At 39.0% G+C, this 24,180-nt stretch overlaps 1 protein-coding gene across 4 annotated transcripts in view; it reads left to right on the forward strand.

Moving 5' to 3' along the window:
• The first annotated feature begins 449 nt into the window (after positions 1 to 449).
• CKAP2L (cytoskeleton associated protein 2 like) overlaps positions 450 to 24,180 on the forward strand; it is a 31,763-nt gene continuing 8,032 nt past the window's right edge. For 2 of the 4 annotated variants that reach the window (XM_077843262.1, XM_077843264.1), the window contains exons 1-7: positions 450 to 598; positions 2,728 to 2,794; positions 4,201 to 4,252; positions 10,128 to 11,377; positions 15,431 to 15,638; positions 18,541 to 18,696; positions 22,971 to 23,034. In XM_077843262.1, the coding sequence (XP_077699388.1) occupies positions 568 to 598; positions 2,728 to 2,794; positions 4,201 to 4,252; positions 10,128 to 11,377; positions 15,431 to 15,638; positions 18,541 to 18,696; positions 22,971 to 23,034 (1,828 nt within the window). In that variant the 5' untranslated portion in view covers positions 450 to 567. The remainder of the gene's footprint in view (positions 599 to 2,727; positions 2,795 to 4,200; positions 4,253 to 10,127; positions 11,378 to 15,430; positions 15,639 to 18,540; positions 18,697 to 22,970; positions 23,035 to 24,180) is intronic. The other 2 variants (XM_077843265.1, XM_077843263.1) reach the window with 1 other exon arrangement.

A 24,180-nucleotide genomic window follows, 5' to 3' on the forward strand; every position in this document is an offset into this window, starting at 1 on the left:
TACGCTTAAAACTGGTTAAAATGGTAACTTCTGTCACGTATATTTTAACCAGTTAGAAACAATAAGAGCAGCCCCCCTGCAGTACTAAGAACTTAGAGCTTTTAGATTCATGAGAACCTTCACATGTAAAGCTAATATACTGGGGAGGCGCCCCGAATTCATCAGATTTGGGGTTTACCTTGTGTTTTCAGAGCTCCTGTGAACCTTGGGGGCTGAGGTGTGAGGCGGCCCTGCCTATGCGGCCGAGCAGGTTCCAGGAACGACTCCACAACCCGCCGCCCACCGCGCCCGAGAAGGCACCAGCCGGATTCGGGGCGGACACCGGCTGCCGCCCCGCAGCCGCCTTTAAAGCCGGGGAGATGCACAGTCTTCCAATCAAAGGGCCCCGGCGAGAGCTCCGAAGACAGAGCCAATCGCAAGACGCCCATTCCCTCTTGTCCCGCCCTCCCCTGCTTCCTACTGGCGGGTTTCAAACCCACAGGAGCCAATCAGAGCGAGCAGACGCGTTATGCCCCAGCCGTAGCTGCAGGCGCGGGCTTTGAAAAAAAAAACTGTCGCGGAGCCGTCATGGTGCCACCGGGGCCATCCGCAGCCGCCCGTGAGTATGACCAGGAGTCCCTGCGTCTTGCAGGCGCTCCAGCAAGGGCGGGGAAGAAGGGAGGCCACCCAGTCAGTTCTTTCTGCGGGAGGTGGCCGTCCGCTCGCGTGCCTGCCTCAGTCTCCCCCTGGGCGTTTTCCAGTCCAGGGGACGCTGACGCGAGCCCAGACGCCGGCCCTGGTAGAGGAGAGTAGATGCGGGGCCAGATGCCTCACAGGCATCCTCCCCGTAATTCCTGCAGCCGCTCTGCAAAGAGATGTCGTTGTCACCTCGTTTAGGTGGAAAACCTGATACCCTCCCTTGCTCCGGTCGCACATCCAGAAGAAAGCCATGCGCTCTTGCCACCCAGATTTGGCTACAGGCAGAGCCTGGGTGTGGTCATTTGTGCTGCGGCCTGAACTTTGACAGCTGCTTAGAGGCGGGGTCTGACCCTAACTGGGGGCACTGGAAGTTGATGGTTAAATCTGCACCAAGAACTGAGGGTCCTGGGTTCCCTGACCAGCTAAATGTACAGGGAGCCTTTAGCTTGCCTTTCAAAATACAATTCAGATGCCAACCACCTCCCAAATGCACTCAGTGTTTTGATAGTTTCAGTAACTCATAATACCTGTTGACTGTCTGCTAGGACCTGGGCATTGTTCTAGGCCTTTTACATAATAGCACTTAGAGACGGGCGTTTCTTTCTTTCTTTTCTTTTTTTTTTTTTTTTTTTAAGATTTTATTTATTTGACGGAGACATGGAGATAGACAGGGAGAGCACAAGCAGGGGGAGCAGCAGGCAGAGGGACAGGGAGAAGCAGGCTCCCTCCTGAGCAGGGAGCCCAACACCTGGCTGATCCCAGGACTCTGAGATCATGACCTGAGCCGAAGGCAGACATTTAACCAACTGAGGCACCCCAAGATGGAAATTTCTGTCTCCATTTTATAGGTTCAGCAGCAGCGAGGTTTGCTAACTTGCTAGAAACCACAGCGTTGGGATTCCAGCTGGGTGTCTTAGCACCTGATCTCTATACTGCCTGGCAAAGGATAAAATGCATAATCCTCAAAGCTGTCTCCTAGGAATGCATCAGAGCCAGATATTAAAACACACAGCACCTCAGTTTAGGTGAAATTAAGAATAGTTTTGCACCTCTATTATCTTTTTGTGTGTGTGTGTCCATTATTGACTTTAGACTTTTCCAACCACCTATTCTTCATTTTAGACTTTTCCAACCACCTATTCTTCTCTCTCAGTTCCTGCCTCCGAACTCCTGTAATTTTCTTTGACCCTTTCTTATGGTACCCAGGTTTTGCCTTATATTGTAATTATTCTTGTGTTTATTTTATCTCCCCTAGTAAATTGAAACTTTCTGAAGACAGAAATACTGCATTTTCATCCCCTCACAAATGCCTTGCTTAGAAAGTTACCATGTAATAGATGTTTGCCATGAACCACCTAACCTGGCCTATTTTGTCTGTAGGCCCAAAGGAAACCCTGTAAGGGTTTGTGGCAAAAACCATCATCCCTGTCAAAAAAAATATATAACTACTAAGACCAGGCCAGGGCACCTGGGTGGCTCCATCAGTTAGGCACTGGACTCTTGATTTCAGCTCAGATCTTGATCTCAGAGTCGTGAGTTCAAACCTCATGTTGGGATCCATACTGGGCATGGAGCCTACTTAAAAACAAGTTCAAAATCAAAAAATATATATTTAAAAAAGACCAAGACTGGTTCACCAACTCAGGTGAGCCAGTAACAGATTTCTTCATGCAGTGCATATGTTGTAGCTGAGAATGGTGGCTGTAAGTAAGGGTTCTGGGGTTGGACAAACATGGTTTCAGATCCCAGCTTTGCTACATATCAGCTAGGCATCTCATTTACCCTCTTTAGATTTCAGACTGTAAAAAACCTTGTGATGAGGATTAAAGAAAAATAATGTAAATATGAAGAACTTAGTATAGGACATGGCACACAAATGATACTGTTGATATAGACATTAACTTAGAGGCAAATTTGTGGATCTAGGGACTTATAATATGGTCCAATGCCAAAATCATTACCAATAAGTGCCATCTTTTAGAATATAGATGAACTGGTTAAAAATCTCCATCTAAAGTCCTGTTGTTTGTTTGCTTGCCTATCTTGCAGAAGAGCGACAGAGAAAGCTCCAGGAGTACCTAGCAGCCAAAGGAAAACTGAAGTGCCAAACCACCAAGTGAGTTTGTTTCACACAGTTACGCAAGTTTGGTTACCCTCGCTGCAACTAGCAATTTAAAGCCTTTCAAAACATAGCCCTATTGTTTGCAGTGTACTCAGCCTGCGTTGACATCCTATGATCCCTCAAAAAAGGGTATATTAGTCCAGACATGACAAAAACCCCTGGGCAGCCCAAGCACTATTATTGTGACAGTTTCTGTAGGAAGGGGGAGAAGGTCCACAGCATTGCCTACTGGAAACTTTCCCTGACCCTGCTTTTTCTTTCCTGGGAAAGTGATTCTTGTGAAGGCTAGAAAGAGTTCAGGAGTTGAATGATGCTGGTTCTGTTTGTCCTTAGTAAGGCAGGAGAGCCAGTTCTAGTCAGTCTTCCCTAGCTGCACACCATCATCCTCCAGCCTGACAGTGCTCTTTGGTCATTCTCTTAGCATTTACTCTTAAGGTGGACAGATTATGACTAATTCACTTTTATCTTTTGTCAACAGCTTGCCATTGTAGTGGTGTTATTAGTCCCTCTTGTTTTAGTCTTGATGTATTTTTCTCCCCAGATGTTGCTAAATTTTTATTTGGAAGTGAATTTTTACAAAGTTAGTTTTGGCCTTGTATTTTAGTTTCCTTTTACTCTGGGACTTCACTCAACTCTAGTTCCTTGATTAAATAAATCTAATTCATTTGTCCAACAAATCCTTATTTAATACCTCTACTATATCAATCACTCTTGGTTCTGGAGATATGGTACTTAAAAAGACAGAGAGGTACCTTCCCCTCCAGGGTTTATATTCAAGATACAGGAAACTAACAGCAAGTCATGATCAAAGTCCCTATTAGGCTGGCAATTATTTTTGATTCATGCATATTGAATCCTTCTAAATACTCCTCTACTTTCCTAACCTTTTTTGCATTTTCTGTCTCACTGGCTAGATTTTATATATGCCTCTGGTTTTTATTTTTTTAATATTCAGGGGTAAATAATGAATATTCACGGTGAAAGATACTTAAAACAAGGAAATTTTTCAAAGGAGCTGTTACCTTACTTGACATTGTATCTCTAGAGGAGCCTGGCACATTGCCATGTTCAAGGAATGATGTTTGAATGAACAACACTATGCAAATATGAAGAAAACACATATATTTCATTAACCTTGTTAGAGTACTGTATTTATGCATAGGACATCTCTGAAAGAATCACAAAAAAATGGGAGAGTGGTGTGGTCACTGAGGAGTAGAATAGCAGGCATAAGAAAGGGATAATAAGAAGACTTTATTGCATATAATTTTGAATTATTTTACTATATACAGAAATTCCAGTTATTTATAATTCTAATTATAATAAATTTTAATCACTATACTTCCCAAACCTTACTGATCATTCTGTACTAAGAATTAATCTTATTTTATCTTTTATAGGCCTTATCTAAAAGCCAAGAGTAATCGTCTGAATCCTCCACCTTCTAAATCTGTAAGTAGAAATAAGTCTTTTAAAAAAAGTATTATTTTGTGGGTGCCTGGGTGCCTGACTCTTGATTTTGGTTCAGGTCATAATCTCAAAGTTGTAAGATCAAGCCCCACATCGGGCTCTCCCCTAGCGTAGAGTCTGCTTAAGATGTACCTGAGTCCAGCCCTCCCCCTTCTCTCTCTCTCTCTCTCTCTCTCTCTCTAAAATAAGTAAATAAAATAAATCTTTAAAAAATAATCATCATCATTTTGGGGACACCTGGGTGACTCAGTCAGTTGAGCGACCGACTCATGATTTCGGCTTAGGTCATGATCTCAGGGTCCTGGGATCCAGCTCCACATCAGGCTCTGTGCTCAGCAGCATCTGCTTGAGATTGTGCCTCTTCCTCTCCCTCTGCCCCTCCCCCACTCACCGCATGCATTCTCTCTCTAAATAAATAAAATCTTTAAAACTAATAATCATCATTTTGGATGATTAATGATAAAAATAATAAAGATGTTTGCAACCTAAAGACTATGTTATGCAAAGATATTTCTCATAAATAAAAAACATTTGGTTTAGTAAGAGATAGAATCACTTTTTGAAAAGTATAGCATGTTATAGTTCAGCTTTATTAACCAAAAAAATCCTCAGGTGTACATTGGTCCTCTTAATAACTAACACTAATTGAGTACATGCTATGTGTAGCACTTTTCTGACTTAACATAAACTCATTGAGTCCTTATAACTTTATAAGGTAAGTACTTAGTAGCCCCATATTACAGATGAGGGACCTAACTCACAGAAACATTAAGTAACTTCCCAAGGTCACATAGTTCTTACATGATAGAGTGAGAGCCTATGGTCTTAACCACTTTGGTACTGCCATGAAGTTAAATGGCTCGGTAGCCATTAAAAGGGAACACCTATATTAGATCTTCCAAGCTGCTTAACAAGATAGCTTCCTCAACAGTTCAATTCAGCTAGATTATGGATAGAGTGGTAAAGGATCCTCACATTTTCAAGGTTTAAATGGGAAAAACTAGTCTTCTGAAAGGCTACATATAACATAATTGACACTGTGAAGGATAGAAAATGAATATAAGGCAAAATTAGTACATCATGATGTGAACAGTTGAGAATCACTAGGTTAAACTTCTACTTTATGCAGATTGAATTAGTGTAGCATGCAAGTCTTAGAGGAAAAATCTCCTGGGAAAAAAAAACTGTCCACATTCAGAGTTCCCAGAGGCTTCTCTAGAAGCTGACAATACTGATTTTCAGTAAATCATCTCTTATGTGAGGTGATGCCTACCTATCTTTTTTACCCAATTGTGAAGATAAAAATTAAGGGGGAAAGGCAATTATGGAATAGGAGAAACTAAAAGGACTAGGCAAATAATAGTCATCATTTATATGACAGAATTTATAAAAAACTTATAAAACATTTTCATACCTAATTGTAATAGCTAACATTTGAGTACTTATCATCCAGATACTGGACAAGACACTTTACACACAGTATCTCAATATTCAAAACAACCCTGTAAGAAGAGTGGCCTTACGATTTAATGCCCAGATACTTTTGAGATTAAAGGGGGAAACTTGTTGGGCCAATAGCCATAAATAAAAACTATCTTTTGAAAACCAGAATGTTATGACACCCTTCCTAGAAGATAAATATCATTATTGTTATTCCCATTTTACAGATGAGAAGACTGAGGCTAAAGGAGATTGAGTACTTTGCCAAAATTACACAGCCATTAAGGGTTAGAGCCAGGACTTGAACAAAGCTTTTCTGGCATACTCTTACCGCAGTATTACTACTTAAAGGAACACATAATGTTTTTCATCTTCTGTTCCTATCTGGCAGTTTAACATATTGAACCAAGATTTGAAAGGATTCCTTGGGGCCATGCTCTTAAGTTTATTGAGAAACTGTAAAGCATAATTGTTAAAAAATACCTAGGTCCAAATCCTAACTCCTTCATTTTCTAGTTAAATGACTTTGGGCAAGTTATTTAACTTTATCTGTAAAATGGAAATAAGAGGTGGTATCTCATAGAGCTGTTCAAAGGGATTGAGTTAGTGCATATTGAAATACATTTAGAAATGTCTACACACTGGACTGTATGATCCTCTGGAGGTGCATAAATATCTCCATTGGGTAAACATTTTAGTAGAATCAATTTCCAGATTTTCAACTTCCAATGCTTAAAATTGATTTGTTGTAGAATGTGCCTCACATACAGTTAATCCTTTCCCACATCCCTTGGCAATGTCATCCTTCTACCATTTCTATTAGTGCTCCTCAGCGGCAGGTGTCCTCTCCTCTCATCTTTGCATGCCCTTAGAGTCTGGTACAGTGCCTAGTATACATCCAGAAAACCTGTCTTGATTTAAATTCTAGTCATATCCTTTGTGCATTTTCTCTCTCCTCTGGCTTCATATGTCCAAAATAAAGTGACCCAATTCAGTTTGAATCAATTGTTCTTTCTTGTACATTCTTGGATTTTTTTTTTTTAATCATTTTGATCCATCAATTCTGAGGTGAGTTATCAGAAATGAGGAGCTGGAGACTGAAGTTCTAGCTCCAGCCCTGCCTATGCCTGACCTTTCCTTCTTAAATGGAGGGGCTCAATTCCAACCCAAGGAGCACTCAGCTGGCTCAGTCAGTAGAGCATGCAACTCTTGATCTTGATTTGTAGGTTTGAGCCCCATGTTGAGTATAGAGATTACTTAAAAGTAAAATCTTAAAAAAAAATAATAATGATGATAATAAAATAAAATTCCAGCCTTAATGGTCTGTATTTGCATATTGATTGCAGGCTATTTTGTTAGCCAGATGACTTTTGTAAGCATAGTGTTTCTTGTAAGCATTTAGTACTTAAAACTGAAGGACAGGACCGTTTCTACCACTTAAATAAATTAGCAAGGTCAGGCTGATCTCAAAGGAATAAAAACTGAACAAAAGAGAAAAATACCTGCAAGTCTTATATATGATAAGAACCTATACTACCCAGGATATATAAAGAACCCTTGTAGCTCAACAATTAAAAGACAAATAACCCAACTTTAAAATAGACAAAGAAAAATAGTAATATAATAATAATAATAATAATAATTTAAAAATGGACAAAAGATCTGAATAAACATTTCTCCAAAGATATACAGGTGGCCAATAAGGGCATGAAAAGATGCTCCATATCATTACCCATCAAGGAAATGCAAATAAAAACCACAATGAAATACCACTTCATACCCACTAGGATGGTTATAATCAAAAAAAGACAGATAACAAGGATTGGGGAAGATGTGGAGAAATTAGAGTCTTATACAATGTTGGTGGGAATGTAAAATGCTACAGCCACTTTGGAAAACAGTCTAGCAGTTCCTCGAAGTTAAGCAGAATTACCATATGATCCAGCAATTCCACTCCTAGGTATATATCCAAGAGAACTGAAAAAAATCTGCTCCCATAAAAGCTTATAACAAATGTTCATAGCAACATAATTCATAATAGCCAAAAAGTGGAAACAATTCAAATGCCCATCAGTCAATGTGTAGATAACCAAAATATGGTATATCCATGAAATGGAATATTTATTCAGCCATAAAAAGTAATGAAATGCATGTATGCAGACAAGGAGTTTACAAGAATTTGTACTTGTCACTCAAATTTGCTTTGAACCTAAAACTGCTCTAAAAAAATAAAGTTTATTATTGAAAAATTGTGGTGAAGATTGACACATGCTGCAATATGAATGAGCCTCAAGAACATTCTGCTACATGAAAGAAGCCAGACACAAAAGGCCCATATTATATGATTCCATTCATATGAAATGTCTAGAACAGCCAAATCTGTAGAGGCAGAAAGTAGATTAGTGGTTGCCACTGTTTGTGGGGAGAAGGAAATGAGTGGCTTCTATCAGGTATGGGATTTCTTTCTGGGGTGATGAAAATATTCTGAATCTAGAGAGTGGTGATGGTTATACAACCTTGTGAATATACTAAAACTCACTGACTTAGACATTTTAATGATGAATTCTATGGGATGCAAATTATATCTCAATTTAAATAAAAAGAACAACTAATGAATAGCACATGTTTGGAAACTTTGATACCATCATCCCTGCCTCTTCACTAAGCAATAATGGAATGATCAGAGGTGGATGTAAACGTTAGGACTCAAGGAGTAACCCAGCTTTAACCATGGTAACCATGTAACCATCCATCTCCTTGCCTCCCACTTCCAACCCTGCCCCATCCCACCCCCAGCAACACTGCTGTACATTTACCATTCTAGAGCGAACATCTCTGCCCTTAATGTCAAATAGTTCTGATTATAGACTTTCTTTATATGTTCACAAAGTTTACATAGTAATTCTCAAGAATATTACCAAATCAAAAGTAAAGAGTGGTAACTCTAGCACTCCCATATCTTCCCCTGGACATATATAATCTATAAATCTCTGCCAAATTCTCCTTTCTAAATACTTGCTCTCAGGGACACCTAGGTGGCTCAGTGGTTGAGCATCTGCCTTTGGCTCAGGTCATGATCCCAGGGTCCTGGGATTGAGTCCCACATCAGGCTCCCCAAAGGGAGTCTACTCCCTCTGCCTGTATCTCTGCCTCTCTCTGTGTGTCTCTCATGAATAAATAAATAAAATCTTTTAAAAATAATAATAAATAGGGATCCCTGGGTGGCTCAGTGGTTTAGCATCTGCTTTCATCCCAGGGCATGATCCTGGGGACCCGGGATCGAGTCCCACGTCCCTGCATGGAGCCTGCTTCTCCCTCTGCCTGTGTCTCTGCCTCTCTGTTTCTCTCTGTGTCTCTCATGAATAAATAAATAAATAAATCTTTAAAAAATAATAAAAATAATAATAATAATAAATAAGTAAATACTTGTTCTCAGTGCAAATGCTCCAGAATCCACAGTGGCTTGCTCTAATTATTTCCCATATCAATTATAAATTCCTATCCCTAGTTTTCTAAGTTCTCTATGACCTAGTCCTACCTTTCTTATCCAAGATAAAATCACATAACTAAAATATTTACTTGATAATAATGTAGAATCTAACCTTAAAACCGTGTCCCGGCTTTAAAAATATGACTAACTTTCTACTAAGATGTTAGATTTTATTGAAAACTGTTCTAAAGTATCTTAGGCCTCCCAGCATCTACCACCTATCCTTGCACTGATCTCCAGAGACAAGACAAAGGTTCTTGTGTGACAATGACCTTTACAAAAACAGTGTTGTTTAAAAAAGAAAAGAAGAAGAAAAAATTAGTGGAGCAATACACAGTACTACTAGGAGGCACTTGGGAGATACCTCAACAGAAGTTTATTATGTATCTATCTTCCCAGAGTCCCTCCCTAGAAGGACACTTGATCTGGAACATAATGGAGCATTCAGCAAGTACTTGTTCAACTGAGGCAAATTTATTTTTTAAATAGCAATTTTTGGATGTTCACTGTATCTCTGCTTAATTCTATCAAGCTTAAATATTCTGGTATATTCTGATTACAGTTCAAGTTTTCAAGATCATCTAGGGGCATCTGAGTGGCTCAGTCATTTGAGCATCTGACTTTTAGTTTCAGCTCAGGTCATGATCTCATGGTCAGGAGATCAAGCCTTGGTCTGGCTCTACACTCTGCACTCAGTGGGGAGTCTGCTTGAAATTCTCTCCCTCTGCCCCTCCCCCCACCCACTCATGCTCACTCTCTAAATTAAATAAATAAATTTTAAGTCATCAATGAGCATTTATTTTCTCAGATTCAGCTTTTTAAATTCTAAATAAAATAATTTTTTTTATTTTTTAGTAATTTTTTATTTTAAAAATAGTGAGCTATTGTGATGAATTTACTTTTTTATGTTTCTCTTTGTCTTTTTAGAATATAATACCCAAAAAGGATGTTACCAATCATGTTGCTTTGCCTATCAAAGCTACAAGACCCATCAGCATTAAGCTCCAGCCCAGACCTGGCAATCTTATGGGATCCCAGAAGTCAAAGTTGGAGCCACCAAAACTTCTGGGTAGAAGGCTGACTTCAGGATGTGTTTCTTCTAACTCGAACTGTAAGCCTTCCAGCAAAGGCCAACAGCATAAAGCTGTATCATCCACTACTGAAGAATTATCTAGAAAAACCATGGGATCACTTAATATGCAAGAATTGAAAACTGCAAAGCAGCAAGTAGCAGATCAAGGAAATACTAAATATGCAGACTCTGTGAACAGTAACCATATTGAAAATGAACCCTTGGATAGCTTTCTAAAAGAGATGAACAAAGAGAACTTGCCCCAAACTTTACCAGACTCTGAAACGAAGCCAAATCCTGAATTATGGGCCATAGGTAAGCCAAAGACTAACTCTTATAATCAAGTCAAGAGCAGTTTGGCTCCTAAACAAGCCTTGGGCAAAGGTTCAGGAAATAGTGCTGTTCTGAAAGACAGAGTTAATAAACAGTTTGTTGGAAAAACACAAATTAGGACACCACCAGTAAAGTCACAGCAACTCTCAAGAGGAACAAATCTTGCAAGACCAGGAGAAAAACTCCCAAAGACAGTTCCGTCTCATAATGTTCAGACCCTTGGTAGGACTCAGGCATCAAAAAAAACAGTGGTCAAGGACATAAAGGATATAAAGGTTAATAGAGATAACTCTGAAAGACCAAATGAAAGTAAGGTACAGTCACACACTGTTACTGAACAGAAAGTAAAACAAACCAAACCCTGGACATGCCCCAGTGTGCTTCGGGGAGGCTTTAACAACAGACATCCAAACATTAAGCAAGATCAGAAATCCACTCAACCTTGTTCCAAAACTCAGACGTCATGTGCACCACAAAAATCAAAACGCACAAGCCAAAGGCCTAATTTGGCAGTTGGCAGTTTTAATTCAGTCATTCCAAGCACCCCTGTCATAACAGCAAATGGAACCAGTGGTAATAAATGCCGCAACAGCTATGAACAAAAAGCACAGACTTTGGACTCCAAGTTGAAAAAGACTCTTCCCCAGAACCACTTTCTTAATAAGACAGCTCCCAAAACTCAAGCTGGTAACAAAACTATAAATGGAGGAAGAGTCCCAAATGGGACCCAGACCAATCCAAATATTAAGAAGATCACAGCAGAGGATCGAAGGTACTTTGTCTAATTCCATAGTTTTGCAATTTAAGATTAGGCAAACTGAGAATCAGGAATACTCAATCAGGAGATAGGCTTCTGTAAATAATGGATTCTGAGTAATTTTTAGCTACAACCCTGAAAAAGAGAAGATTGGAAGCAAATATAACAAATATTAAGACTTGATAGAGCTGGGTAGTACATACATGTGTTAGAAATTATTTTCTGTAATTTTCTGTATGCTTGAAATAATTTATTTTTTTAGTATATGTGCTGCCGAAGCGAAAAATAATTTATTTTTAAAAAGAAATTGAAACAATGGTTGAGTGAGGAATAGGGGTTGAAGATGTAGACTACTCATTCAAGAAACACCCTGCAGGGACTGAAGAGCAGTGCAAGAGGCCAAATGGGAGGAGCTAGAACACTGAATTTACATAGCTAGCACGTGGGGAGCTGGTAGTCGTTGTTAAGCAGACCAGTGGTTAAATTCAGAAAAGCTATCAGGGAAGAAGGAACAGGAAACTTCCATGAGTGTGAGCAGGCCGTTTTGGAACGTAAGCTAAGACAAAGAGGAGCAATGAGTTCACATCCAGAGTTCAAATGGTAGAAATCAGGATCTCAGGGTACTGGGAGTTAACATTAACACCCATGTAGCTGGAAACCAAGCCAAGGGATTTCACACTGTCTGCCTGCACAGGACCTGATATAGTCTCATAATGCAGTGAACCTCCCAGAAGAAGCACTTGTGTACACTTGGTTGGAGTAGAAAATAAGGAGATTCCCAACAAAGGTGAAATGAACATGGAAAATGAGATGGTAGCCAAAAGGTATATAGCAGGATGAAGTGAGGGCAGGATTTATTCCCTGAATACAGCCCTGCACACCACCAACAAGCTCTCTGCCCTCCTGAAGAGACAGAAAATAAACAGTTTAATTTAGGGTGAAGTGATTGAGAGAATGAGGCTGAGTTGACTTCTTGAGATAGATGGGTCAGGGAAATACTTTCAACAGTGACATCTGGTCTAGGAAAAGATAGTGACAAAAAAAAGGATGAGCCTTCTGAGCAAAGAGAAAACTGAGTACAAGACCTCAAGCTGGTGAATGAGGAAGTCAGGGTGTCTCCCCTGGAGCTCATAGTCTAGACCAGATAAGGGATGATGGGTCTTTAAGACAGTGTGTGGAGTGCTGACCATGTTTGATTACATAAGAGGAATCTGTGAAGAGGGATAGATCACTCACTCATTGCTCAAATGTCCCTTCAGCACCTATAATGTACTGGACACTGAGAGATACAGGGGTGAGCACAGTCTGCCTTAGTGGAGTTTTTTCTGGTGTCTATATGGAAAGTACTAGAATAATAAAATCATAGCATTGAGGTTCTGGGAATAAGTTGGCTTTAGAAAAAGGTAAATTTCTTCTTCATTTATCGTTGGAAGGAAGGCTAAGATAGGAAGAATGCCAGGACCCTAGAGGAAACATATGCCAGAATCTCAGCATCTGTCATTATAAGCAGGTGGTCAGCATGAAGGTGAAGGGAGCAGGGCAGTTGGGCCTGAAATAAGTGCTATGGATTGTGCTCTGGAGTCAAGGAGAGAAGCTAAGAGGTTTTAATTCATTACTGATATTCTGGAAAAAAGCAAAACCATAAGGTCAGAATAGATTGGTGATCACCAGGAGCTGGGAAGAGAAACAGAAGTGACTACCAAGAAGCATGAGGGAATTTTTGAAGGTATATATTGAATGTAGTTATAGTTAGATAGCTTTGTGCATTTGTCAAAACTCGCAGAACTATATACTTGAAAAAAAGTGAATTTTGCTGTAGATTACTGAACACTTGTGTGTTCTAGGCACTGAGCTAGGCACTGGTATATCCATGGTGTTTGCCTTCACAGAATTTGCATTCTAGTGGAGAAGACAAAAAATGAACACATTGATGAAATAAAATAATTACCGATAATTACCTCTTAAAGAGGTGTCATTTGGGCAGAAGACTGGATGAAGACGATAATTCAAGACCCTGAGACAGGAATGAGCATGGCTCAAGTAACTGAAGGGATACCAGAGCTCCTGGAGGGGAGGGAGAGGGAAAGTGGTATGACATGAGGTTGGAGAGGCAGGCAGGACACAAATTATACTGCCTTTCCGCCATGGAAAATATGTTTAATTTTATTCCAAGAGCCATGGGAAGTTTCTGGTAGTGGCACAGTCCACTTTACACTTTAAAAACCACTCTGGCTACTGTGCACATGATGAATTTGATAAGGATGAAAGTGGAAGCAAGGACATGGTTTAGGAAAGAGGCTGCTATGGCATTTCAGGCAGAAGGTGATAGTGATAAGGACTAGGAGGGTGGTAGGAGGGATAGAAGCCTACTGCCTCTACAGTGGTTTGTCAGAGGTGGGGAAAAGAAAGAACTACATAAAGACAACTCCTAGCTTTAGATCCTAGCAACTGGGTAGATTGGGGTACTATTCACCAATGTAGGAAAGGCTGTTTGGGAACAGGTTTAGAGATGAAAATCAAGACCTTTGTTTTAGACAGTATTAAATTTGAAATGCCTGCCAGCATCAAATAAAAAAACCAACAAGGGGGTGCCTGAGTGGCTCAGTCAGTTGAATGTGCCAGGTTCCTGGGATTGAGCTCCATGTTGGGGGAGGGGGGATTCCCTGCTCAGCAGGGAGCCTGCTTTTCCCTCTCCCTCTGTCTGCTGCTCCCCCTGCTTGTCCTTGCTCTATTTCTCTAAAATAAATAAATAAAATCTTTTTTTTTCTCTCAAGGATTTTATTTATTTATTCATGAGAGACACAGAAAGAGGGATCCCTGGGTGGCACAGCGGTTTGGCGCCTGCCTTTGGCCCAGGGCGCGATCCTGGACACCTGGGATCGAATCCCACGTCGGGCTCCCGGTGCATGGAGCCTGCTTCTCCCTCCGCCTGTGTCTCTGCCTCTCTCTCTCTCTCTCTGTGTGTGACTATCATAAATAAATAAAAATTTAAAAAAAAAAAAAAAAAAAGAGAGACACAGAAAGAGAGGCAGAGACACAGGCAGAGGGAGAAGCAGGCTCCATGCAGGGAGCCCGATGCGGGACTCAATCCCAGGACTCCAGAATCATGCCCTGGGCAGAAGGCAGGTGCTAAACCGCTGAGCCATCCAGGGATGGCCCCAATAAAATATTTTTTTAGAAAATTTTTAATAAAAATAACAATTAGGAGTGGGTTTTACAAAGTTTGAGGCTCCAGGGAAAAATCTGGCTTGAAATATATATCTGTGAGTTATAAACATGTAGTAATTTAAAGAAGCTAAAGACCATACATTCACATGCTTGAATCCATGGGGCTTGATCCCTCCTCCAACAGTAGTCTGTTGACTGCTTAGAAGCAGGAGTGGAAGATGTGAACAGTGGAGGAGAATGAGGATTAGAACTTGGCCACCATCAGAGACTAGCTCCTTAACACTCTTGAAATTACTGATCTTGTTTAGGAAGGAAGAAAAAATAAATAAATAAATAAAAAATAAAAAATAAAAAAAATAAAAAAAAAAGAAGGAAGGGGGTCATATGTGGTCAGGAGAGGGCTAAGGAACTGGGCAAAGTGGATCATTCTGCCCAAGACCCTAATAAGGGCAGAATGCAGGTTTGGTGGGTCTGTTTGAATGGCAGAGAGTTTATGGTAAGAGAAATGGAGTACTGAGTTTGAGATCTCAGAGGTGGAAGGATCTCCTAGGAAAGCAAATACTAGAGGTAATATACAGGTGAAATGAAAATTTTTAGAAAAAAATAATGAAGAATAATTGTGAAGTCAAGGAATTTGAAGATTAAGATACTAGCCACTGTATCACAGGGATTACTGTAATCCTAGTAATCCCTCTGCAGTCTGCCTTCTGAAGGGTAGGGGCAACCAGTGCTGCCATTACCCATTTGTAAATTGTTTTTATTCCATTTTCCTAATTTTGTGTATCGGTGTAGGTATTTAGCGGTACTCAATCCATGCATATCTATACTTCGGAACTGTGACTATATACAAAAAGAAACCTAAAGCATTTTCCCACCCCACCCCCTTTAATTTTATAACAGGAAACAACTGGAAGAATGGCAGAAGTCTAAGGGGAAAATCTATAAACGGCCTCCTATGGAACTTAAAACAAAAAGAAAAGTAATAGAGGAAATGAATATTTCATTCTGGAAGAGTATGGAAAAAGAAGATGAAGAAAAGAAAGCACAACTTGAACTGTCCAATAAAATTAACAGCACCCTAACACAATGTCTGCAGCTCATTGAGGAGGTGAGAAGGATAAGCTCCCAAAGCCTTGGCCTAGAGTCTTAGAGTTTTTAAACAGTTTTCTTAAATATAGTTTAAGAGAAAAAAAACCTGGTCTAAGCAGAAATTCAGCTGCTTTTTTTAATTATAGAAGAAGAGTAGCAATAATAATGATGACATGCACTTAAATAGTGGCTCTTGAATGCCAGGCCCTATTCTAACACTTTATATGATCTCATACAATTATCATAAAAGAAGAGAAAGGAAGTATATAGTTTTGTGAATTGCAAATATTTTATTTCAGATTTTTATGTATATTCTTTAGTTGTCTTTTCCTGTGTTTCCCTAAAATTAGTATTGTGCTGTCTTTGTCAAATAAGTTGGGCATTTTCCTTTCCTCCTATACTCTGAAAATAGTTTATACAACATGAGAATTATTTTTTTCTTTGAAAGTTTAGTAAGAACTTGCCCATAAAGTTATCTAGACTATGGGGGATAGTTTTAGGTATATCTTTTCAATTTTTTTCTATGATCATTAGTTTATTGGGATTTTATATTTCTCCAGGTAATGTTAGTAATTTTGTGCCTTTTATTTAAAGATTTCTCTATTAATCTTTTTAAAAGGCCATCTTTGGGGTTTTATTGATTTTTTTTCTCTTGCATCCATGTCTGCATCTATTTTTATGTTTGTTTTTTATTAGCCTTTTTAGTTGAAAGCTTAAATCATTTATATCAGTCTTATTTTCTTAAAAATATAATTAATGCTATAAATTTGCCTCTGAATTTAGCTTTGGTCATACCCTTTACATTTGACTAAGTAATGTTCTGTGTTAGAGTCAAGTCAGAAAAGCAGAAATTGCACCAGGTATCTTCATAAAAAGAATGTAATGTAAAGGTTGTTTTCACAGTGTCTTTTGTAAGTTCCCTAGAAGCAAACCCTAAGAGGAGAATTTGTGTGAAAGTAATTTATTAGGAAGAGGATCCCAAGGAAAACTAAGAGGGGAGTGGGGATGTGAAGCCAGGAAGGGAAAGGAGGACAAGTAGGATGTAGTATCAAACAAAATCCATGGAATATAACTGTGAGCACAATCCCACAGGGGAGCTCTGGAGACTGGATCAGACCTCTCAGAGTCATCCTGATTAGGGGCAAGGAGCAATAGTATTAATACTTCCCTAGTCATTGATTAACAGCCACACTGGAGAGACAATTTCCCAGGCACCCTGACTCCCCGGTACATACTAAGAGGAGCAGATGCTGGCTGTGGGATATGAAAGCACTTTGTGAGCCTGTGTGCACAAAAAATGGTAAAGGGACCATCAGAGGAGATGTGGGTACTACACACAGGGCTGGCAGCAAAAGGGAACCTGACATAACAGTGGCAGTAACTTTGGGAAGCAGCTATCACCCACTGGGTCTGGGAGAGTGGGGACAAAGAAAGGTTGAGGGTATCGGAACCAAGAAGCTGAGACTGACAAACTCCAGCTCTAACGAACTAGCTAGGAGATGCCAGGAGATGCGGGTTCCAGAGGAACTGGAGGAGGGGCCCAGCAGGTCTAGGACTCAGACCTTGAGGAAACGATGCTACCTTGTTGGTGCCCTTGCCGCTGAAGGAGCACAGTGAGGCAGGATCTCTAAGTACCAGGAAAAAACGTGGAGGGTAGAACTAACTGCTGCTGCCAGAGTGAAGGCCCATTGCTGGCTTGGCAAAAGGAAATAGGAAAGAGGAAGTCCCTCTCTTCTCCATCCCCACAACCTCCCTCAACGTCCCCCTACTGGCAGAGTCCAGCAAGGAGCTGCTGCGAAAGCAGCCAGTGATTTACAGAATCCCAGCGCGCAGCGCCCCCCCCCCCCCAAAATATTGGAAGAATATTTTTCAACTTCCAGATAGAGTTCTGTTTTGTTTTGTGGGGTTTTTTTCTATTTTTCTTTCAACTTTTAATTATACTGCATTGTAAATGTAGCCTACATGTGTTCTGCTTGATAGAATTTGTTGAAATTAGTGTCTGATCAGTCTTGGTGAATGTTCCCTCTCTTAGATGGGTGTTGGAATTCCTGAGTAATAGATACACCCTCCAGAACTCAACTTCCTTTCATGCTCTTCATTACTTTGTTCTGTCGCACTGAGTTCTGGGAGAATTCCACAGCCAAATTATCAGCTCATTGATTTCTTCTTCAACTCTGTTGAGTTTTATGTCTCTTTCATGTAGTGTTGGTTTACTCAAACATTGATGATTCTTGATTATGAGCTTATCTTTGGGGCTCCCCTGTCTCAGGAGAAGTAGGAGGCACTGCTTGGCCAGGTATGCCAGTATCTGGGTTTCTGGACATGGTAGCTCCCCACATTCCTCTGGGTCCATGTCACTGCCTTGCTCCAGGTACAAGCCAGAAGGGGACCAAATCAGTGAGGCCATTTCAAAGTTACTTTTTGTAAGAATTAGCCCTTTTTATATACACTGCATGAATCCCCAAACACACACATATATATAGCCCTTGACCCTTGCTTACCTATGCCATCCTTCATACTTCTGTTAGAGGCATATGGAAATTCTATTCACTATTCAGTGTTTACAGTATTATGAATTTGTAAGAAATATATGCATGTTGATTATTCTAAGGTTTGGCTCGGTTTAGGGGTTGGTTTTGCATTAAAATGTAAACATAGTCCTTACCTTCAGCTATGAAAAACGTTTTCCTATTTGGTCTCATATAACTCTTAAAATTAAATGACCAGTGTCAAAATTCATTTAAATAAACTGTTTAAATGGGTGCATTTTATTATATGTAAACTGTACCTCAGTATAACTGAATTTTTTTTAAAAAAAGTAAGAAAAAGTGATCAGACTGATTTCTATATAACTGATGAATATTAAATGTGAGAATAACAACAAAGTGGTAATAATACCTCTGGGTATTTTTTTTTAACAGGGTGTACCTTCTAATGCAATATTAACCATATTGTCCAGTATTCCTGAGATTGAAAAATTTTCTAAATTCTGGATCCTTAAAGCAAAGTTGTTGGCAAGTAAAGGTACCTTTGATGTTATTGGGCTGTATGAAGAGGCCATTAGAAATGGGGCAACAGTGAGTATCTGTCTTGGCTGGGTAACTTCCTGAAAATCCTCTCATGTGAGTGGTCTGTTGTTTGCAATGTGGCAGTCATACAGTGTCATGTTAAATCTCTAATTCACTTCATAAAGTTATATACAATATACAAAGCACAACATGTCCTTTATGTATATTTAATTAAAAATGTATATAGAAACTCATGATTTCAGTTCAGGTCATGATCTCATGGATCATGTGATCAGGCTCCATGTGGGGCTTCCCAGTAGGGAGTCTGCTTGAGATTCTCTCCCTCTCCCTCTGCCCCTCCCCCCCACTCGTGTGCACACGCACTCTCTTTCAAATGAATAAACTTTGAAAATATTTTTTTTAATTTATTTGGCAAGAAGTAGTGTTTCATGTAAACCAATAGAATCACTGTTGTTGTGAAGTGAGTGTGTCTCACTTTACACTCATTGTAGAAATAGGCATTTGTGGAAAGTAATAGCATGAAAGTTACGTCAATTTGCAGTACTTACAAAGTCATACCCCACTATAAAGGACCTAAAAACACATTAAGCCCAACATGTCAATATTCACCCAGCAATAATTCAGAGCCAGGGCATGAAAAAAAATTTAATTCTAAAACCTAGTAAAACCACTGTCTCCATATAACTTTTTTTTTTTAAGATTTTATTTATTTATTCATGAGAGACACACACACAGAGAGAGAGAGAGAGGCAGAGACATAGGCAGAGGGAGAAGCAGGCTCCATGCAGAGGGCCCAATGTGGGCCTCAATCCTGGGTCTCTAGGATCACGCCCTGGGTTAAAGGCAGCGCTAAACCACTGAGCCACCTGGGCTGCCCCTCCATATAACTTTTTTTAACAAAGACTGCCTCCAAGTTTTATGACTCTTTTCACTTAAATGTCACTTACCATGTCATTTTATATTCCAATGTGCCTCTTCCCATGATTGTTCAAAATCAGAGTTGTACACACACATGGATTAAATAGTCAAAAACATTTAATAAGTTTCTTTCCATAAGGCCTCTGTGTCCCTCCCCTCCCATTCCCCACTTCCCAGAGCAAACATTATTTTCACATTTACCTGGATAGTTTGAGATATTATACTTATATTGCTATTTCTTGATTTTTCAGTTTTAGACATGATTTGTAGACTTCCAACTGTGCAATATGAGGATTTAACCCTCTTTCTCTCATACACACATACACACACACACACACACACACACACGCCTGCAAGAGATAGATGCCTGCAAACTTTTGCCATCCTCCATATTTCCACTAGAGTCATATGGAAATCCTGGTCACTATTGTTATGAATAATGCTGTGTTTATATTGTTATGAATATGTAAGAAATACATGAATACATATAGCCATGTAATATATACTATGGTTACTTTGCCTTTCAAGCACAACTTTCTACTTTCCTGAAGTTAATTTTTGTCTTATTTTCTTAGTTCTTAGTCCTTTGCTTAGTTCTCTGAGTATTTATTACTATATAATTAATTCCCAAGCTTTTTTCTGTTTGTATTTTTCAATGCTTTTTTTTTTTTTAATTCAAGTTAGTTAACATGTATTTTAGTATTGGTTTCAGGAGTAGAATTTAGTGATTCATCACTTACACGTAATACCATGTACTCATCACAATAAGGCCCTTTTTAATGCCCATCACACACCCACCTCCCCTCCAGCAACTCTGTTTATTCTCTATAGTTAAGCGTCACCTCCCTCTCTGTTTTCATCTTATTTTATTTTTCCTTTCCTTTCCTTCCCCTATGTTCATCTGTTTGGTTTCCTAAATTCTACTTATGAGTGAAATCATATGATATTTGTCTTCTTCTGACTGATTAATTTCACTTAGCATAATACACTCTAGTTCCATCCATGTTGTTGCAAATGGCAAGATTTCATTCTTTTTGATGGCTGAGTAATATTCCATTCCAATATTCTGGCTATTGTAGATAGTGCTGCTATAAACATTGAGGTGCACGTACCCCTTCAAATCAACATTTTTGTATCTATTGGATAAATACCCAGTAGTACAATTGCTGGTGATTAGAATTTATAATTCTAAAAATAGAATTATAATTCTATTTTTAACTTTTTGAGGAACCTCCATACTGTTTTCCAGAATGGCTGCACCAGTTTGCATTCCCACCAACAAAACAAGAGGGTTCCCCTTTCTCTGCATCCTCGCCAACATCTGTTATTTCCTGAGTTGTTAATTTAAGCCATTCTGACAGGTGTGAGGTGGTATCTAATTGCAGTTTTGATTTGTATTTCCCTGATGGCAAGTAATGTTGAGCATTTTTTCATGTGTGTTGGCCATTTGTATGTCTTCTTTGGAGAAATGTCTGTTCATGTTCTCTGCCTGAAGAAGCAATAAGTAACTGGATTATTTATTTTTGGAGTGTTGATTTTGAGAAGTTCTTTATAGATTCTAGATATTAACCCTTTTTCGGATATATCGTTTACAAATATCTTTTCCCATTCCATTGGTTGCCTTTTAGTTTTGTTGTTTCCTTTGCTGTGCAAAAGCTTTTTATCTTGATGAGGTCCAAAATATCCCAATACTTTTAAAACATCAGATATCCTAGCAATTTCTTTTTCTTAGAAACCCTTCTCCCAGAACTTTCTGACATATTCCAGGCTTGATAGGTTGCATTGGGCTTCCTGCTTTTCCCTCTCTCTCTCCCTCTGCCACTCCGCCTGCTTGTGCTTTCTCTCTCTCTCTGTCTCTCTCTCAATTAAATAAAGAAAATCTTTAAAGAAAAAAAAAAAAAAAAAAAGAGGGGCAGCCCCGGTGGCACAGTGGTTTAGCGCCGCCTGCAGCCCGGGTGTGATCCTGGGGACTGGGGATCAAGTCCCACATCGGGCTTCCTGCATGGAGCCTGCTTCTCCCTCTGCCTGTGTCTCTGCCTCTCTCTCGTTCTCTCTGAATAAGTAAATAAATAAATCTTTAAAAAAAGACTTAGAGGTCTGACTGCTGAACAGATGTTTGAGTCCTCCTGATTTTGACCCCACCCTTCATTCCTGAGCCTTTCCGAAAGGCCCTGGGGTTGAATCATGTTGTGCCACACTGCCAGCTTAGGATTCAGGTCTTTCAAGTTGGCTAAGTTGATTACCTCTTCCTTCTACATTCTAGCTTCCAAATCTTGATATTTCTTCTATTCTTCATAGCTATTGCTTCCTTTATTCCCATTATCATTTTAGTAGAGTTCAGTGGGGGTTAGAAATAAATGTATATTGAATCCATCATCTTTAACTAGAAGACTGTAAAAATGTAAAATATGTTTGATAAATGTTTTATATAATTCAGACTTTTTGCAAGGTATTCTGTACATTTATTCCCATTCCCTTAAGCTTAAAGCACATTAGACTTTGTGAAAATGTATAAATAGCTTTGCTATTATACTTTATTGTCAGTTTACATTTATCATTTATTTGATACAGAATCCCAGGTCAAAAAGACCAAGCTCCAAATACAATGTTCCTATGAAATATTACAGTTCATTTATGATGTTCTGCTCCATGGCATGGTTTAGATACTTTGAAAAAAGGAAGGCTATCTCAGAAAAGTTTACCAGAAAAGTACTGTTTAATATTTTACCAGAAAAGTACTTTTAATAATAATGGATTTTTTCTAATATTATATTTTTATGTGAGGTTTAATATTTATTTTATATATTGTGTTTAGTGCTATGTTATATTACTAAATAAAAGAAGAAAGAAAGGAAAGGCTGGGAAAAATTATCCAAAATGCTAACTAAAGGCTGTATTTGGGTGATTGGATTGTGGGTGATTTCTCTTTTTAGGTTTGAATATTGTTCAGTTTTCCTGTAATAATAATATGATATAATAGTATATGGCTTTTATGATAAACACAAAGACACTTAAGACAACACTGAAAACATATGCTACATTTTTGTATAGCTAACTTTACATCTTTGAGCCAGAATCTTTATGTGGAAACACACCTCAGTGGGATCATATAAGTCATTAAGAAAATTAACTGATTAGAGAAATGTCACTATAGATAGCTTTCCATAAGCATATCTCTTCATTAAAGTCAAGCATGCCAGCATTTAACCAACATCTTCTTTGTTCCTTCATTTTTCACATAAAGCTCTAAGTCTGGAACTTTTTAAATGTTATAGTTAGATAAGAGGTAAAAAAGGAAACATTTTTATTATTAAAAAAAAGCTCATTGGTTGGTAAGCAAAGTTCCTTAGATCATTTTCTCCATTAATGTTTTTAATACTGTTTATGTATTTTCTTTCTTCTAGCCAATACAAGAGTTACGGGAAGTCGTTCTTAAAATTTTGCAAGACCCAAACAGAACCACAGAAGGTACTGTTATTTTTGTATTTAAATTCACTCCCTCCAGCTGCTCAAGTAAAAGTCATTGAGGAATTCAAAAGGGAAAAAAAGAAAAGAATTAGAAGTCCCCTGAAATCCCTCTCACTTCTTGGTTCATTTAGCCACGTTTTTTTTTAGCCACGGTCAGTAGCTGATTTTTTTAGCCACAGTCAGTAGCTGATTTATTTCTATTTTTACAGGTAAATATACTGCTCAGCACCACACAAAGGTTATTTGCACAAAAGCAGCCTAGAGTAAGGTGTCTTGCTTCCCTGGAGCACTAGGTAGGAGCAGACAAGTGGCTCTTTCTCAGACAAGACTGAGGCAGAAGGGAGAGATGCCTCTATGTTATAACAACCCACCAGCACTTACATCCAAATTCACATTATAGCCTTTTAAAATAGCTGGAGTGGGAACCTTTTCACTCAGTTAACCATTGCTGTAATTGGTCAGAAGCTTTAGAAAACTCTTCTATGAAAAATACTGTGCCAAACACAGTAGTGGCCCACTATAGTTGTTTATATTTGTTATATGAATGGAAAGAAAAAACAAGCTACTTTGAGAAAATAAAATAGATTCATTTTCTGATCCTGGAAGGTGACAAATGCTTTTCTTTTAAGACAGTTTGAACTTTGGGGAACAATCAAGTCATGTGGAATGATGTCTAACTAGCCCATTACTTTTGGTGATAAGGTCACAGAGAAGATATATGCAATCATACCCTTATACTGGGCATGATGTTACTATTCAGATATTTATTTATAATTTATAGCATTATTCTTCTGAAGGCTGAGAAGAAAGACAGGAATCCATGCCTTTCCCACTTCTTGGCCCCCACTGACCTCTCTTAGAGCTTTAGCCTCCAGCCATAATATCTGCCTATCTCATTCTAATTTCCATCCTTTCATTTTGGTTGTTGTGACTGAGCTATCACAAGACATTTTTTCACCCACTTCCCAAAATAATAGCCATGTGGTCATCTCTGGGTAGGAAGAGATTGGAAGGTCAAATGAGTTAACCCTAGTAAGTCAAGGAAATTGACCCTAGGTACAGCATTAGAGTAAAGGACAATGATTAGTCCCTATGGGAACCTCCCTCAAGAATGAATAAGAGATTAGGGATGTGTTCAGAATGTTG

This window comes from Canis aureus, chromosome 12, assembly GCF_053574225.1.
Source record: "Canis aureus isolate CA01 chromosome 12, VMU_Caureus_v.1.0, whole genome shotgun sequence".
NCBI lineage: Eukaryota > Metazoa > Chordata > Mammalia > Carnivora > Canidae > Canis > Canis aureus.